The sequence below is a fragment of the Bos grunniens genome, chromosome 8, assembly GCF_055505025.1.
Source record: "Bos grunniens cultivar Pamir isolate PY7600 chromosome 8, Bosgru_T2T1.0, whole genome shotgun sequence".
NCBI classification, from domain to species: domain Eukaryota; kingdom Metazoa; phylum Chordata; class Mammalia; order Artiodactyla; family Bovidae; genus Bos; species Bos grunniens.
The window spans coordinates 21,110,238-21,127,628 of record NC_141172.1 but is presented as its reverse complement, the minus strand read 5'-3'; the positions used below and the strand labels follow the sequence as shown (position 1 = coordinate 21,127,628).

At 43.1% G+C, this 17,391-nt stretch overlaps 1 protein-coding gene across 1 annotated transcript; it reads left to right on the top strand.

Annotated features, from left to right (window-relative positions):
- Positions 1-8,359: 8,359 nt before the first annotated feature.
- Positions 8,360-10,166, top strand: LOC147366743 (interferon tau-3-like). The gene has a single exon (XM_086414276.1). It carries the CDS (start codon positions 9,266-9,268, stop codon positions 9,851-9,853), a length of 588 nt encoding a protein of 195 aa, XP_086270402.1. The 5' UTR covers positions 8,360-9,265; the 3' UTR covers positions 9,854-10,166.
- The last annotated feature ends 7,225 nt before the right edge of the window (positions 10,167-17,391 follow it).

Here is a 17,391-nt window from a genome sequence, read left to right as displayed (position 1 = left end):
CTGTTTGAAGGCGCATTAACTCATTCCTAAACAGTACATTGTTCTTTGCTTGACTTCTGGAGAAAACTCTCAATGTCCCTTTGAATAATAATTGCACTTGCATCCACTTTCCACCTTGACTCAGTAGTAAGAGAGAACACAGACACAAATGAGGCTATTTCAGAAAATACAGTCATTGGTAACCAATGACCTGGGGTGTAGCTACTTGGGTAGAATTGAGAACTAGTAAGGTAATGAACTACAGTAATTGAGGAAGTAAACCAGGAAGAGAGAGCGAGAGTGTGAGTGTGTGAGTGTGTGAGTGTGTGTGTGTGTGTGTGTGTGTGTGTGTACTGATCAAGTAGCAGGGAATGGCTTCAATATAGACTAGATCTCTCAAATCTCTGCTTCAGGTTACAGACTGCATCTTTAGATTGCTTCTCTCCAATTAAGGGATGGGAGAGCTGATAGCTTATGGTGAAGAATGTAGGATTCCTGATCTCTGAAGATTTAGCTCCGGAAGCAGCGACCATGCTGATCACTCAAGAGCTTTTGTATAGCAGAGTTTCATTAAAGTATAAAAAGAGAGAAAGCTTCTGACATAGACATCAGAAGGGGGATGGAGAGTGCCCCACTCCCTAGCCTTAGCGAGGGAGCTATATACTTTTTTAATTGCTTATTACAATACATCAAAAGAATGTCTCAAAGTTTAAAGATCTTACTAGACAAACTCCCACCAAATATATTTTAAGATAATGAGATTAGAACTAACAATAGAAAGATCTTACCAGACCCACTCCAATAACATACATCTTAAGATAAATTACAAGGTTCTAGTTACAGAGAAACATATCCTAGAGCAAGATACACTGTTCTATTGACTAAGACACAGCAATGTAGAAAAAAAGTTTGTTCTTTTCTTCTCCTTGAGAACTCCAGAACCCTATCTCCACCTGGAGAGCCCCAAACCGCTCTCTCGTCCGTGGGGACCCCAGACTTCTTATCAATCTGCCTGGGAATTGACACGTTCAGAGACCTTTAATTTCTAGGTGAAACACATGTCAGTTGCTCATTTGAGTATGACTCTCTTGCAACTCCTTGGATTATACAAAGGGAAAGTTTTTTCTCAAGGCAAGAATATTGAGGTGGTTTGCCACTCCTTCTCCAGTGGACCACATTTCGTCACTTATGACCAACCTAGAGAGCATTTCAAACAGCAGGGACATTACTTTGGCAACAAAAGTCTGTCTAGTCAAGGCTATGGTTTTTCCAGAGGTTAAGTATGGATGTGATAGTTAGACCATAAAGAAAGCTGAGTGCCAAAGAATTGATGCTTTTGAACTGGGCTATTGGAGAAAACTCTTGAGAGTCCCTTGGACTGCAAGGAGATTCAGCCAGTTTAACCTAAAGAAATCAATCCTGAATATTCATTGGAAGGACTGATGCTGAAGCTGAAACTCCAATACTTTGGCCACCTGATGCGAAGAACTGACTCCTTGGAAAAGATCCCGATGCTGGGAAAGATTGAAGGCGGGAGGAGAAGGGGATGACAGAGGATGAGATAGTTGGATGGCATCACCGATTCCATGGACATGAGTTTGAGTCAATTCTTGGAGTTGGTGATGGACAGGGAGGCCTGGCGTGCTGCAGTCCATGGGGTCGCAGTGAGTCAGACACGACTGAGTGACTGAACCGAAAGGGACTGTACCCGCTAAGCTCTTCCTTTCATGGAATTCTTCAGACAAGAAAACTGGAGCGGATTGTCATTTCCTTCTCCTGTATGTTAAGTAACTTTTGTTCTTTTTTTTTTCTTTCTTCAACACTCTGGGGACAATTTTCGGGCAAGACTACGTGGATAATTTTTGGACTCATCTGGCTGTCTTTGTGGGGGCTCCCCAGGTGGCACTGGTGCTAAAGAACTCACCTGCCACTGCAAGAGACATAAGAGACCTGGGTTTGATCCCTGGGTCATGAAGATCCTCTGGAGGAGGAAATGGCAACCCACTCCAGTACTCTTGCATGAAGAATCCCATGGACGGGGGAGGCTGTCCACTGGGTCTCAAAGAGTCAGACATGACTGAAGCAACTCAGCACGCACAGATGCCTGTCTTGTGACTGTTTAACATCCTTCAAATCCTATGATTCTTCCACTGTTTGGCTGAGCTTTTTTAGATTTAACTTACATGTTGCTATTTTGTCAGCTGAAAAGTCACTTGTCTTTTTTCACTTCCATGACACATATACATATGCTTTATGTTCAGATATACAAATGTTTTATTTTCTCCACAAACAACTATCGTTTTCCTTTCTAAGTAAGTTGAAAGGAGAAACAAAATATCTCAAGTCTTGAAGATCACAGAAAATGAGGTGAAGCCCCTCTGCCATTCTTTTATTTCCCTTTGTATTAACCCGAGGATGAAATGGAACGCAACCCAGGAGGAGAGAAGCAAACACCGACCAGCAAATCACTATGTAAAATATAAGTCCTAAATCTTTTGTTGTTATTTAAATTTAAAATGAAACATCATGAGTTTGTAAAGAAACAAAGCTATTTCTCCCTGACACAGCCTGGGCCTCATGGCTCTGCATTCTGAGCATGAGACAGAGATGGATAGACAAGTCAGCCCAACAGATGGATGTACCGCATGAACAAGTAAAGGTCACTTTTTTCCATCACTTTTATGCTTCTATTAATACATAACACCATCACTGAATTCCCTATAGCCAACTCAGAAATTCTCAGATAAACAAATGTTCAACACTTTAAGTAAAAGAGTTGAGCGATAAAAGCTGTAGTGGCAAAATAAAAATTGTCTACTAAAGGTGTAACTGTGGCAATTGGATCATGCCTCCACCTACATAAACAGAAACACACTTTATCTCTCAGTATCGGAGGGCTGCTGACCCTTGATACCTGGGGACACAGGTCAGAAGAGGTCATCACTGAGAACTTGGGTCCTTCACAGGAACACTCTAGGGAGAGAGTAGGGACCCTGGAAAATGAATGATTTTGCAAACAAAGAGACAAGCCCCCTCCACAGTAGAATTCTGAAGTTCAGGATGTGGTAAGCCTGCCCACACGAGTGAGTCCCAGAGAGTTTGGGCTGAGGACACTGTCATTCCAGATGAAAAGTGCTATTAGAGGTGAAAACTATACCTTGTGAGTGAGGCAGTGTTGGAAATACAATTATCTTTGTTTAGAATCTTCACATTTAAGTGCACTAGAAAGAACTAGGATTCCTGGTGGGGGTAGTGACACAGTCTGTAGAGGACTATAGATCTACCATAAAAAAAAAAAAAGGTGGAAAGAAACAGAGATGTCTAGTATATTATTCCTGACTGTCAACTTGAAGAAAAAAGTCACAACCTAAAAGTTGAGAGTTACGTTTTATTTGGTAGGAATTCAGGGGAGAGTATTTCAAGTCACCCAGAGAGAAGTGCTCCAAGGAATTGGGGGTAGAGGCCAGGTTATATAGAAGTTTGCAAGAATGGGCAGGTAGCTTGAACCTCAAAGGTATTTTTGTGAAGTAGAGAAAACCAGATATCTCAAGGTAAGAAATTAGCACTTTGCTCTGTATGTGAAGGTGCAAGAGTCTGAGTTCACTGAAATTATTCTGTTCATGCATCTCACCTATCCTGGGGCCATGAGCCTTCCATTTTTCACATCCTGAGTTCCCTTGGGTTCATCTTAGGGAGTGGCTCCAATCTGATAGCTGTCAGACCAGGGGTATATTCCTCCTTCCTGAGCAGCATGCTAAGTCGCTTTAGTCGTGTCTGACTCTGTGTGACCCCATAGACAGCAGCCCACCAGGCTCCTCCGTCCCTGGGATTCTCCAGGCACGAACACTGAAGTGGGTTGCCATTTCCATCTCCAAGGCATGAAAGTGAAAGGTGAAAGTGACATCGCTCAGTCGTGTCCGACTCCTAGCGACCCTATGGGCTGCAGCCCACCAGGCTCCTCCATCCCTGGGATTTTCCAGGCAAGAGTACTGGAGTGGGTTGCCAGTGCAGCTGGAAACTCTGATGACTGTGTCATCCTGGTTTACTGATATGGTGGGAAACACCCCATTCCTCATGACCTGTGGTCCCGTGAAATGAAACCTCAGGAACCTGAATGAATGTTCTCAAAAGAACAGAAACACCCGATTAGCTCATGCACTAATACTCACAAGCTTCTGCTCTGATTAAAACAGAAAACAAAATACAGACACCTATAGGGGCTGAGGGACTCTGACCTCCTATGTACAAGGTAAGGAGAGAAAAAATGCAGTTCAGAGTCAAGGAAAAATTTTGTTCCTGACACAAACAAAAGGAATCTTTACATATTTTAAAACGTGTACATAAGTATGTACATGTGTGTAAGTCTTTACATACCTAGATAATGTCAGCCTTTATTTAATTTCTCATGTATATGATATCCATTTGGAGTGACAAATCCAAGGTTTAAGGGGAAAACTGAACTTCTATTGTAAAAATTAAAACTATAGATTCATTACATTTTCTGGGTCAAATAGAAAATGTCTAAATGAAAACACAAAATGGACGTGAGAAAACATTTTCAGAAAACTTCTGAAAATGAGTACTGTCTTCCCTATTGAAAGCCTTGCTTTAAGTTTACTATTCCCTTTGAATAATAACTGCACTTTCATCCCTTCCATTATCCTCGGGAGTAAGAGAGAACACAGACACAAATAAAGGGATTTCAGAGAACACAACTGTTGCCAACCAATAGCCTGGGATGTGTCTATTTAGGCAGAATTGAGAACTATTAAAGAAATCTAATTGTAATTCAGGAATTAACCACGATGTGTATGTGCGTGTGTGTGCGTGCATGTGTGTGTGTGTGCGCGTTTGCTTAGACAGTGGGGAAGGGCTTCAGTTTAGCCTAGATCTATCAAATCTCTGCCTCAATTTACAGACTTGTCTTTACATTGCTTCTCTCCAACTGACAAATGAGAGGGCTCTCTAATTCATATGTGAAAGAAGTTTTGTTCCTTTTCTTCTTCCTTCAGCATTTGGGGCCCCTTTTGGGGGCACGACTACATGTACAATTTTTGGTCTCACCTGGCCATCTTTGTGGAGGCTTCCCAAGTGACACCAGTGGTAAAGAACCTGCCTGCCAAACCAGGAGACATAAAGACCAGGGTTTGATGCCTGGGTCAGGAAGATTCCCTGGAAGAGGAAACGGTAACCCACTCCAGTATTCTTGCCTGGAGAATCCCATGGGCAGACAGACGTGACAGAAGTGACTTAGCACGTGCACATGGCTGTCTTTGAGACTGTTGGACAACTTTCAAATATTATGATTCCTTCCATTTTTTGGTTGACCTTCTTTAGATTTAACTTACACTTTGCCATAGCGTCAGCAAAAAAGGCATTTGTCTATATTCTCTTTCATGGACTTCAAAGTTATATTTGTTTTATTTTTGTCCACAAACAGCCATCAAGTTTTGTCTTTCAGGAAAGTTGACATGAGAAACAAAAAATCTCTCATCTTAAAAATCACAGAAAATATGGTGACGCCCTCTGCCATTCTTTTCCTTCCTTTTTCATTAACCCTAGGATGAAATGTAAAGGAACACAGCAGGAGAGAGACAAACTGGCCAGTAAATCAATATGCAGAAAATAAGTTCTTAAATTTTTTTTGCTGTTCTTTAAATTTAAAACAAAACATCAAGAATAAGTATAGAAACAAGGCTATGTCTCCCTGACACAGCCTGGGCCTCACTGCTCTGCATTCTGAGCACGAGACAGAGATGGATCAACAAGACAGCCCAACAGAAAGATGTAGACTGAATGAACAACCGAAGGGCACTGATTTCTGTGACAGAAGCTTTTGATATTACATTACATCATCACTGAATTCCCTATACCCGACGCAGAAATTCTGAGCAAAACAAATCTTGAACACTTTAAGTAAAAGACTTGAACGATAAAAGCTGTAGTGGCCAAATAAAAATTGTCTACCAAAGGTGTAACAATTGCCATTGGATAATGCCTCCACGTACTTAGCTCTCCGCACTTTATCTCTCAGCATTTGAGGGCTGCTGACACTTGATACCTGGGGACATGGATCAGGAGAAGAGGAGGTCATCACTGAGAACTCCCCTCCTTCACACAAACACTGCATGGGAGAGGGTGGGGATGCTGGAAGATGAATGATTTTGCAAACAAAGAGACAAGTCCCTCCACAGTAGAATTCTGAAGTTCTCAGGATGCAGTTAGCCTGCCCTCATGGGTGAGACCCAGAGAGTTTGGTTGAGGACACTGTCATTCCAGAGGAAAAGTGCTATTAGAGGTGATAACCACCTTGTGAGTGAGGTGGTGCTGGAAAGGCAATTAATTATCTTGGAATTAGAATCTTCAGACCTACATGCACCAGAAAAGAAGCAGGGTTCCTGGTGGGGATATTGGCACAGCCTGTGCAAGACTATAAAAGTGAAAGTGAAGTCTCTCAGTCATGTCCGACTCTTTGCAACTCCAAGGACTGTAGCCTACTAGGTTCCTCCGTACATGGGCTTTTCTAGGCAAGAATACTAGAGTGGGTTGCCATTTTCTTCTCCAATAGATCTACCATAAAAAGCAGGTTGAAAGAAACCGTCATGTCTTGTATATTGTTCCTGACTGTTGATCTGGAGCCTATTATACACAGTGAAGTATGTCAGAAAGAAAAACAACAAAAGAGACATAGATGCAAGGAACAGAATTTTGGACTCCGTGTGAGAAGGTGAGGGTGGGATGATTTGAGAGAATAGCATTGAAATATGTAATATACCGTATGTGACGTAGATCGCCAGTCCCGGTGTTATGAATGTGACACGGCGCTCAGGGTTGGTGCGCTGGGACCACACTGAGGGAATGGGACAGGGAGGGTGGCAGGAGGGGTGTTCAGGATGGGGGACACATGTACGCCCATGGGTGATTCATGTCAGTGTATGGCAAAACCCACTACAATATTGTAAAGTAAGTAGCCTCCAATTAAAATAAATAAGTTAATTTAAAAAACATAAAGAAATAATGACAACCTAAAAGTTGAAAGTTATGCTTTATTTGATGGGAATTCGGCAGGCAGTATATCAATTCACCCTGAGAGACTGCTCCAAGGAGGAGAGGGGAAGAGTCAGGTTATATAGGAGTTTGCAAGAAAGGGGAGGTAGTCTGAACATCAAAGTAGTTTTGTGAATTAAAGAAAACCAGCTATCTCAAGTTAAGGAATTTAGCACTTTTCCTTTGTATGGGAAGAGGCAAGTGTCTGGGCTCACTGAAAACATTCCTTTCCTCAATCTCAGCTCTCCTGGGGCACCTTTCCTTGCATTTTCTTGCATCTTGCATTTTTTCACTTCCTGAGTTGCCTTGGGCTCACCTTAGGGAGTAGCTGCAATTTGGTAGCTGTTGAAAAGGCAGAGGAACCAGAGATCAAATGGCCAACAATCAAATTCCCATCATGGAAAAAGGAAGAGAGTTCCAGAAAAACAATCTATTTCTGCTTTATTGACTATGACAAAGCCTTTGACTGTGTGGATCACAATAAACTCTAGAATATTCTGAAAGAGATGGGAAACCTAGACCACCTGACCTGCCTCTTTAGAAACCTATATGCAGGTCAGGAAGCAACAGTTAGAACTGGACATGGAACAACAGACTGGTTCCAAATAGGAAAAGGAGTACATCAAGGCTGTATGTTGTCACCCTGCTTATTTATCTTATATGCAGAGGACAGCGTGAGAAATGCTGGGCTGGAAGAAGCACAAGCTGGATTCAAGAATCCTGGGAGAAATATCAATAACCTCAGATATGCAGATGACACCAACCCTTATGGCAGAAAGTGAAGAGGAACTAAAAAGCCTCTTGATGAAAGTGAAGAGGAGAGTGAAAACGTTGGCTTAAAGCTCAACATTCAGAAAACGAAGATCATGGCATCTGGTCCCATCACTTCATGGGAAATAGATGGGGAAACAGTGTCAGACTTTATTTTTTGGGGGCTCCAAAATCACTGCAGATGGTGATTGCAGCCATGAAATTAAAAGACGCTTACTCCTTGGAAGGAAAGTTATGACCAACCCAGATAGCATAGTAAAAAGCAGAGACATTACTTGGCCAATAAAAGTCCGTCTAGTCAAGGCTATGGTTTTTCCTGTGGTCACGTATGGATTTGAGTGTTGGATTGTGAAGAAAGCTGAGCGCCAAAGAATTGATGCTTTTGAACTGCGGTGTTGGAGAAGACTCTTGAGAGTTTCTTGGACTACAAGGAGATCCAAGTCCATCCTAAAGGAGATCAGTCTTGGGTGTTCTTTGGAAGGACTGATGCCAAAGCTGAAACTCCAATACTTTGGCCACCACATGTGAAGAGTTGACTCACTGGAAAAGACTCTGATGCTGGGAGGGATTGGGAGCAGGAGGAAAAGGGGACAACAGAGGATGAGATGGCTGGATGGCATCACCGACTTGATGCACGTGAGGTTGGGTGAACTCTGGGAGTTGGTGATGGACAAGGAGGCCTAGTGTGCTGCAATTCATGGGGTCACAAAATTGGGACACAACTGAGAGACTGAACTGAACTGAGCCCACAGGTGTATTCCCCCTCCCTGAGCGCCCTGGAGGGCTGGAAACTCTTGATGACTGTGTCATCCTGGTTTACTGATATGGCGGGAAATACTCCACTCTCGTGATCTTGTGGCCCCAGTGAAATGTAATCTCAGGAACCTGAATGAATGTTCTCAAAAGAACAGAAACAACTGAGTAGTTCATTCACCCTTAATTACAAGCTTATCCTCTGTGAGACAGAAAAGAAAATACAAACATCAATATGGCCTGAGTGACTCTGCATTCCTATGTGTAAGATAAGGAGGGAAAAATGCAGTTAAGAATCAACGGAAAATTATATTCCTGAGATAAGATAAACAAAAGGAATGTTTATATATATTATACCTAAATTTGTACATAATAACTATGTACACATCTATAAGTCTTTGCATACTTACATAACTTCAGCCTTTATTTAGTTTCTCATTTAATTGATATACATTTACATTGACAAACCCAAATTTTATTGGGAAAATTAAACTTCTACTGTAAAAATTAAGAGTTTAGATTGACTACATTTCCTAGGTCAAACAGAAAATATCAAACTGAAAACACAAACAGGAAGTGAGAGAGAAATTTTCGGATAATGAGTACCGTCTTCCCTATTTAAAAGCCTTGCTTAGAACGATCATCATCAGAGAACCTACCTGAAGGTTCACCCAGACCCCATCTCAGCCAGCCCAGCAGCAGCCACATCTTCCCCATGGCCTTCGTGCTCTCTCTACTGATGGCCCTGGTGCTGGTCAGCTACGGCCTGGGAGGATCTCTGGGTTGTTACCTGTCTGAGGACCACATGCTAGGTGCCAGGGAGAACCTCAGGCTCCTGGCCCGAATGAACAGACTCTCTCCTCATCCCTGTCTGCAGGACAGAAAAGAGTTTGGTCTTCCTCAGGAGATGGTGGAGGGCAACCAGCTCCAGAAGGATCAGGCTATCTCTGTGCTCCACGAGATGCTCCAGCAGTGCTTCAACCTCTTCCACATAGAGCACTCGTCTGCTGCCTGGAACACCACCCTCCTGGAGCAGCTCTGCACTGGGCTCCAACAGCAGCTGGAGGACCTGGACGCCTGCCTGGGCCCAGTGATGGGAGAGAAGGACTCTGACATGGGAAGGATGGGCCCTATTCTGACTGTGAAGAAGTACTTCCAGGGCATCCATGTCTACCTGAAAGAAAAAGAATACAGTGACTGTGCCTGGGAAATCATCAGAGTGGAGATGATGAGAACCCTCTCTTCATCAACCACCTTGCAAAAAAGGTTAAGAAAGATGGGTGGAGATCTGAACTCACTTTGAGATGACTCTCGCTGACTAAGATGCCACATCACCTTCGTACACTCACCTGTGTTCATTTCAGAGGACTCTGATTTCTGCTTCAGCCACCGAATTCATTGAATTACTTTAACTGATACTTTGTCAGCAGTAATAAGCAAGTAGATATAAAAGTACTCAGCTGTAGGGGCATGAGTCCTTAAGTGATGCCTGCCCTGATGTTATCTGTTGTTGATTTATGTATTCCTTCTTGCATCTAACATACTTAAAATATTAGGAAATTTGTAAAGTTACATTTCATTTGTACATCTATTAAAATTTCTAAAACATGTTTACCATTTTGTGTTATTAAATTTGTCCTTTGTTCTATTTATTAAATCAAAGAAAATGAGTTTCTTTACTCAAAAACTTTATTATTATTATTATTATTAAAACTTTATTAAAGAATGGGTGGTTACATTTGTTTATTCATTCATTCCATTCATATTATGCATATACATTGAGTACCTACGTGACAGACTGTGTAATTCTCACCAAGGAATACAAGTGAATAAAGCAAATGTAGTTCCTACTGCATGGAAACTCTCAGTCTTTCAGAGAAGAGGACATAAAAACAGTATTATTTTATTTCAATTATACTAAGGACTGCAAAGAGAAGTAAAGGAAAAGAATGTCCTCACACAGGAGGTTTTAGGTCCAAATGATGCTGAAAAGACAAATAATATTATATATCTTTCTAAACTGCCTCAGGGCTTCCCTGGTAACTCAGCTAGTAAAGAATGCGCCTGCAGAACTGAAGACCCCTGTTCGATTCCTGGTTCAGGAAGATCCCTTTTAGAAGGGATGGGCTATCTAACCACTCAAGTATTCTTGGGCTTCCCTGGTGGTTGAGTTGGTAAAGAATCTGTGTGCAATGCCGGAGACCTGGGTTGGCAAGATCCCCTGGAGGAGGGTTAAGCAACCCACTCCAGTATTCTTGTCTGGAAAATCCCCATGGCCAGAGGAGCCTGGAAGGCTGTAGCCCATGGGTTCCCAAAGAGTGCAACACAATGAGGCACACGGCACAGAAAGGCAATGAGTTCTCTTAACTTAGTTTCAAGTTACCAAAATCCAGGGTGACGTTCTTAGATAGATGTTACCTAAACATAATTATATCTATAGTTTACCTAAAAGCACTTTTTTCTCCTTACTCTTAAAAATCACAGATGATTAGTTCCAGAGAGCCCAGGTAGATCATTTACATGGCAAAGGCACAAGAGAAATACCAATTCCTTCCAGAAAGCTGGCTTAACCAATTACAAAAGGCTCACTTTGAAACAGTAGCAGAGCTAACAGAGGCCATTGTTCTCCAGATCTCTGGGCAGCCCCCATTCAACAAGGACAGCCCCTGAAAGGCTGCATGTCCTAGTGGACAGCCACCCAGGGATTTCCCTGCTGCTGCTGGGATTCCCTCTGCAATTCTTGGGCACCATATGGTAGTGGATGGCCACCTCAGGAGTACCCTACAGCTTGGGGATTACAGCCAGCAACTTTTGGGCCCCCTCGGTTAGTGGACAGCCACCTCAGGATCATCCAGCAACTTTTGGGCCCCACATGCTAGTGGATGCCCCCAATAACTTTCCATCCCCCCATCCTTTATCTTGGCACTCACAGGAGTTTCTCCCAATCCTGCCTGTCACCAATTGTTGGGTTGTACCCTGCAGGCTTACAAGAGCTATATTTGCCCAGCTTCGAGACCAAAGAAAGAATCTCCCGTCAAGAACAGAGACAGGGATACTTTAATGGATGGGAGGCGCTCACATGTCTGAAGCAAGGTCCTGGAGCAACAACCCCACCATGAGTGGTGCACTGGGTGTGGGAAGTACTAATACATGGTGACAGACTTCATTCTGAAAGCAATGGAGGGGTGGGGAGTAGAGGGTGGGGAAGTGGGGAATGGGGAAAGAGGGAGAGGCACGTGGGTGAGGAGAGTGCTGGTCCTAGGGGTGAGATCAGGTGGGCTCATTAGTTATCATGGAAAGCAGTAGAGGGACACGCTCCTCACCACCCCTTTGATAAAAAAGATCAAATTTGGGGCCTGGGACAAGTATAGAGAAAAGCCAGTCATGTGCATAGGGTGTACTGCTGGGGCAGGGGATGTACAGAGAGTAAGAGAACAGTCATCCTGAGTGGCCTGACCATACATATATACCTTAATTTAAAAAATACTTTACTGCTAAATTTCACCATTGATCAACTGGACCTTCAAATTGTTTTGTTGGTGAACATTTGAACTATCCTGAGAATTACTGCAGTGTGGCACAAAGACAGTGAGTGTGCAAAGGCTGTTGAAAGTGGCATTGATAGACTTGCTTGACACGGGGTTGTCAGAAACCTTCAATGTGTTAAAAATGCAATTATCTGGGAAATGGGATAAAACAAAGTATGCCAGTACTTCCTCACAGTGTGGCAATTCCCAGTATGCTCCCCAGATTCACTGGTCCTTCCCCTGCACCAGCCATTCATACAGCTCTTTCCTGTTTGTGGTTCTGGCCACCGATTTTCCCTTACGAGTGCAAAGCATAGTCACTCAGTCGTGCCGACTCTTTGCCACCCCATGAACCACAGCCCACCAGGCTCCTCTGTCCATGGGATTCTCCAGGCAGAATACTGGAGTGGATTGCCATTTCCTTCTCCAGTGAGCCTTCCCCACCCAGGGATCAAACCTGGGTCTCCTACATTAGAGGCAGATTCTTTACTGTCTGAGCCACAAGGGAAGCCCTGACAGTGCAAAGCTACCACTTACAAGTTTGAGGCAAAGTTCTAGGCTTTTAAGAAACTTTTAAGTGGTTATTGTTTTTCTTGAGATGAATATTTTTGGGAATGAATGTCCTTGTTATAAGAGCTCAAGGAGGACCTTTCCTGGAAAGAACTGACACCAATAACTTGAAAAAGCCTGCTTCCTAAACTTTCGTATTTTAGAGAGGAAAATACTCCCAGCTTCAGGCAGGACATGTCTTGGCCTAAGGAAGCTGCATGGAGAGAAAGGTCAGGATGTGTTTCTCGCTTCCAGGCTGCTTATCTGGCCAAGGTTGCACGTTCATCATTTACTTTACCTACTTTAACACCCTTGAGCCTTGACCATGGCATTCTGGCTAGGAAAATACAAGGGAAATCAGCGGAAATAGCTCCTGTTTGAAGGTGCATTAACTCTTTCCTAAAACGTACATTGTCAGTTCCTTGACTTCAGTTGAAAATTCTCAATGTCCCTTTGAATAATAACTGCACTTGCATCCCTTCCACTTTGACTGAATAGTAAGAGAAAGAAGTCACTCAGTCGTGTCCGACTTGTGCGACCTCATGGACTGTAGCCTACCAGGCTCCTCTGTCCATGGGATTCTCCAGGCAGAATACTGGAGGGGGTTGCCATTTCCTTCTCCAGGGGATCTTCCCATCCCAGGTATCGAACCTGCGTCTACTGCATTGTAGGCAGATGCCTTTACCATCTGATCCATCAGGAAAGTCTATAAGAGAGCACACATACACAATAAGGGGATTTCAGAGAATACAATTGTTGGCAACCAATAACCTGGGGAGAACCTACTTGAGTCCAATTGAGAACTAGTAAGGTAATGGCATACTGTAAATGAGGAAATTAACCTGGAAGAGGGAGAGAGAGACAGTGTGTGTGTATGGGTTTACTGATCAAGCAGCAGGGAAGGGCTTCAATATAGACTAGATCTCTCAGATCTCTGCTTCAGGTTACAGACTTCATCTTTAGATTGCTTCTCTGCAATTAATGGATGAGAGGGCTGACAGCTTACAGTAAAGGATGTTGGATTCCTGATCTCCAAAGAAGATTTAGCTTTGGGACCGGGGACCAGGCTTGATCACTCAAGAGCTTTTGTATAGCAGGGTTTTATTAAACCATAAAAAGGGACAGAGAAAGCTTCTGACATAGACACCAGAAGGGGGATGGACAGAGCCCCACTCACTAGCCTTAGCAAGGGAGCTATATACTTTTTAATTGGTTATTACAGTAAATCAAGAGAATGTCTCAAGGTTTACAGATCTTACTAGATCCACTCCCACAATATACATTTTAAGATAATGGGATTAGAACTAACAATAGAAAGATTTTACCACACCCACTCCCATAATATACATCTTAAGATAAGTCAGCAGGTTGTTGTTAAGGAGAAACATGTCCTCGAGCAAGATACATTGTTCTATTGACTAAGACAAAGCAATGTGGAAAAAAAAAGTTTTTCTTCTCCTCCTTGAGAACTCCAAACCCTATATCCTTCTGGAGGGCCCCAGACCTCTCTCTCCTCCTTGGGGTCCCCAGACTTCTTATCAATCTGCCTAGGAACTGACACTCTCAGACATCTCTAATTTCTAGATTAAATACATGTCAGTTGCTCAGTTGAGTACAACCCAGTTGCAACTCCATGGACTGTATCCTTTTCATACTGTTCATGTGATTCTCAAGGCAAGAATACTGAAGTGGTTTGCCATTGCCTTCTCCAGTGGACCACATTTGTCACTTACAACCAACAAAGACAGCATATTTAAAAGCAGAGGCATCACTATGCCAACAAAGGTCCAGGCTATGGCTTTTCCAGTAGTCACGTATGGATGTGAGAGTTGGACCATAAAGAAAGCTGAGCACTGAAGAATTGATGCTTTTCACTGTGGTGTTGGAGAAGACTCTTGAGAGTCCCACTGAATGCAAAGAGATCCAACCAGTCCATCCTAAAGGAAATCCGTCCTGAATATTCATTGGAAGGACTGATGCTGAAGCTGAAACTCCAATACTTTGGTTACCTGATGCGAAGAACTGATGCTTTGAAAACATCCTGATGCTGGGAAACATCGAAGGCAGGAGGAGAAGAGGATGACAGATGATGAGATTGCTGGATGACTTCACCGACTCAATGGACATGAGTTTGAGTAAGCTCTGGGAATTGGTGATGGAAAGGGAGGCCTGGCATGCTACAGTCCATGGGGTCACAAGAGTCAGACACCTCTGAGCGACTGAACTGAAATGGACTGTACCCCACAGGCTCCCAGTCCATGGAATTCTCCAGGCAAGAAAACTAGACTGGGTTGTCATTTCCTTCTCCTGTATATGAAGTAAGTTTTGAGTTATTTTCTCTCTTCTTTCAACACTTTGGGAACACTTTGGGGGGCAAGACTACGTGGATAATTTTTGGACTTATCTAGCTGTCTTTGTGGGGTTTCCCAGGTGGCACTGGTGTTAAAGAACCCACCTGCCACTGCAGGAGACATAAGAGACCTGGGTTTCATCCCTGGCTCTGGAAGATTCCCCTGGAGGAGGAAATGGCAACCCACTCTAGTATTCTTGTCTGGAGAGTCCCATGGACAAGGGAGGCTGTCAGACATGACTGAAGCACATTTGCACACACACATGCTTGTCTTTGTGACGGTTTAACATCCTTTAAATATTACGATTCTTCCACTCTTTGGCTGAGTTTTTTTTAGATTTACCTTGCACTTTGCCATTTTGGCAGCAGAAATGTCACTTATCTTTCTTCACTTTCATGATGTTCAGATATATATATGTTTTATTTTTGCCCACAAATAACTACTGTTTTTTGCTTCCTGCTGGTGCTGCTGCTGCTAAGTTGCTTCAGTCGTGTCCAACTCTGTGTGACCCCATAGACGGCAGCCCACCAGGCTCTCCCGTCCCTGGTATTCTACAGGCAGGAACACTGGACTGGGTTGCCATTTCCTTCTCCAGTGCATGAAAGTGAAAAGTGAAAGTGAAATCGCTCAGTCATGTCCGACTCTAGCGACCCCATGGACTGCAGCCTACCAGATGAATGACAAAATATCCAAAGTCTTGAAAATCACAGAAAATGAGGTGAAACCCCTCTGCCATGCTTTTATTTCCCTTTGTATTAACCCTAGGATGAAATGGAACGTAAGCTAGGAGGAGAGAGACAAACATCAACCAGCAAATCACTATAGAATTATAAGTTCATAAATCTTTTATTGTTATTTAAATTTAAAACCAAACATCATGAGTAAGTAAAGAAATAAGGCTATTTCTCCCTGACACAGCCTGGCCTCATGGCTCCGCATTCTCAGCACAAAACAGAGATGGATACACAAGTCAGCCCAACATTTGGATGTACTGCATAAACAACTGAAGATCACTGATTTCTGTCATACAAGTTTCTAATAATATATAACACCACTTCTGAATTCCCTATAGCCAACTCAGAAATTCTGAGGAAAACAAATGTTCAACAGTTTAAATAGAAGGTTTGAATGATAGAAGCTGCAGTGGCAAAATAAAAATTGCCTACTAAAGGTGTAACTATTGCAATTGGATAATGCCTCCACCTAAGTAGTATTCTTACCTGGAAAATCCCATAGACATAAGAGTCTGGCGGACTACAGTCCATAGGGATGCAAAGAATCAGACACAACTGAGCGACTAACACACACACATGTGGACAAAAACATACTTTAGCTCTCAGCATCTTAGCTGCTGACCCTTGACCCTTGATACCTGGGGACACAGGTCAGAAGAGGAGGTCACCACTGAGAACTCAGGTCCTTCACAGAAACACTCCAGGGAGAGGGTGGGGATCCTGGAAGATGAATGATTTTGCAGAGAAAGAGACAGGCCCCTCCATAGTAGATCCTGAACTTCTCAGGATGTAGTAAGCCTGCCCTCACGAGTGAGTGCAGGAGAGTTTGGGCGAAGGACACTGTCATTCAGATGAATCGTGCTATTAGAAGTGAAAACTACCTTGTGAGTGAGGCAGTGTTGGAAATATAATTATCTTGGTTTAGAATCTTCACATTTAAGTGCATGGGAAAGAAACAGGATTCCTGGTGGGCGTATTAGCACAGCCCGTTGAGGACTATAGATCTACAATAAAAAAACGGTGGAAAGAAACAGTGATGTTTAGTATGTTATTGCTATCGACTTGAAGAAAAGTGCCACAACCTAAATGTTGAGAGTTATGTTTTATTTGGTGGGAATTCAGGAGACAGTATTTCAAGTCACCCTGAGAGAAGTGCTCCAAGGAGGTTGGTGGGGAGAGAGGGGGAGATGGGGAGCCAGGTTGTATATAAGTTTGCAAGTACCAGCAGGTAGTCTTCAAAAGTATTTTTGTGAAGTAGAGAAAACCAGATATCTCAAGCAAAGGAATTTAGCACTTTGCTATGTATGGGAAGATGCAAGAGTGTGTGCTCACTGAAATCATTCTTTTCATGCATCTCACCTATCCTGGGGCCATGAGCCTTGCATTTTTCACATCCTGAGTTCCCTTGGGCTCACCTTAGGGAGTGGCTCCAATCTGAAAGCTGTCAGACCAGGGGTATATTCCTCCTTCCTGAGCACCCTAGAGGGCTGGAAACTGATGACTTTGTCATCCTGGTTTACTGATATGGCAAGAAACACTCCATTTCTCATGACCTGTGGTCCCAGTGAAATGTAACCTCAGGAACCTGAATGAAAGTCCTCAAAAGAGCAGAAACAACTGATTAGTTCATGCACTCATAATTACAAGCCTCTGCTCTGATTAAAACAGAAAACAACATAC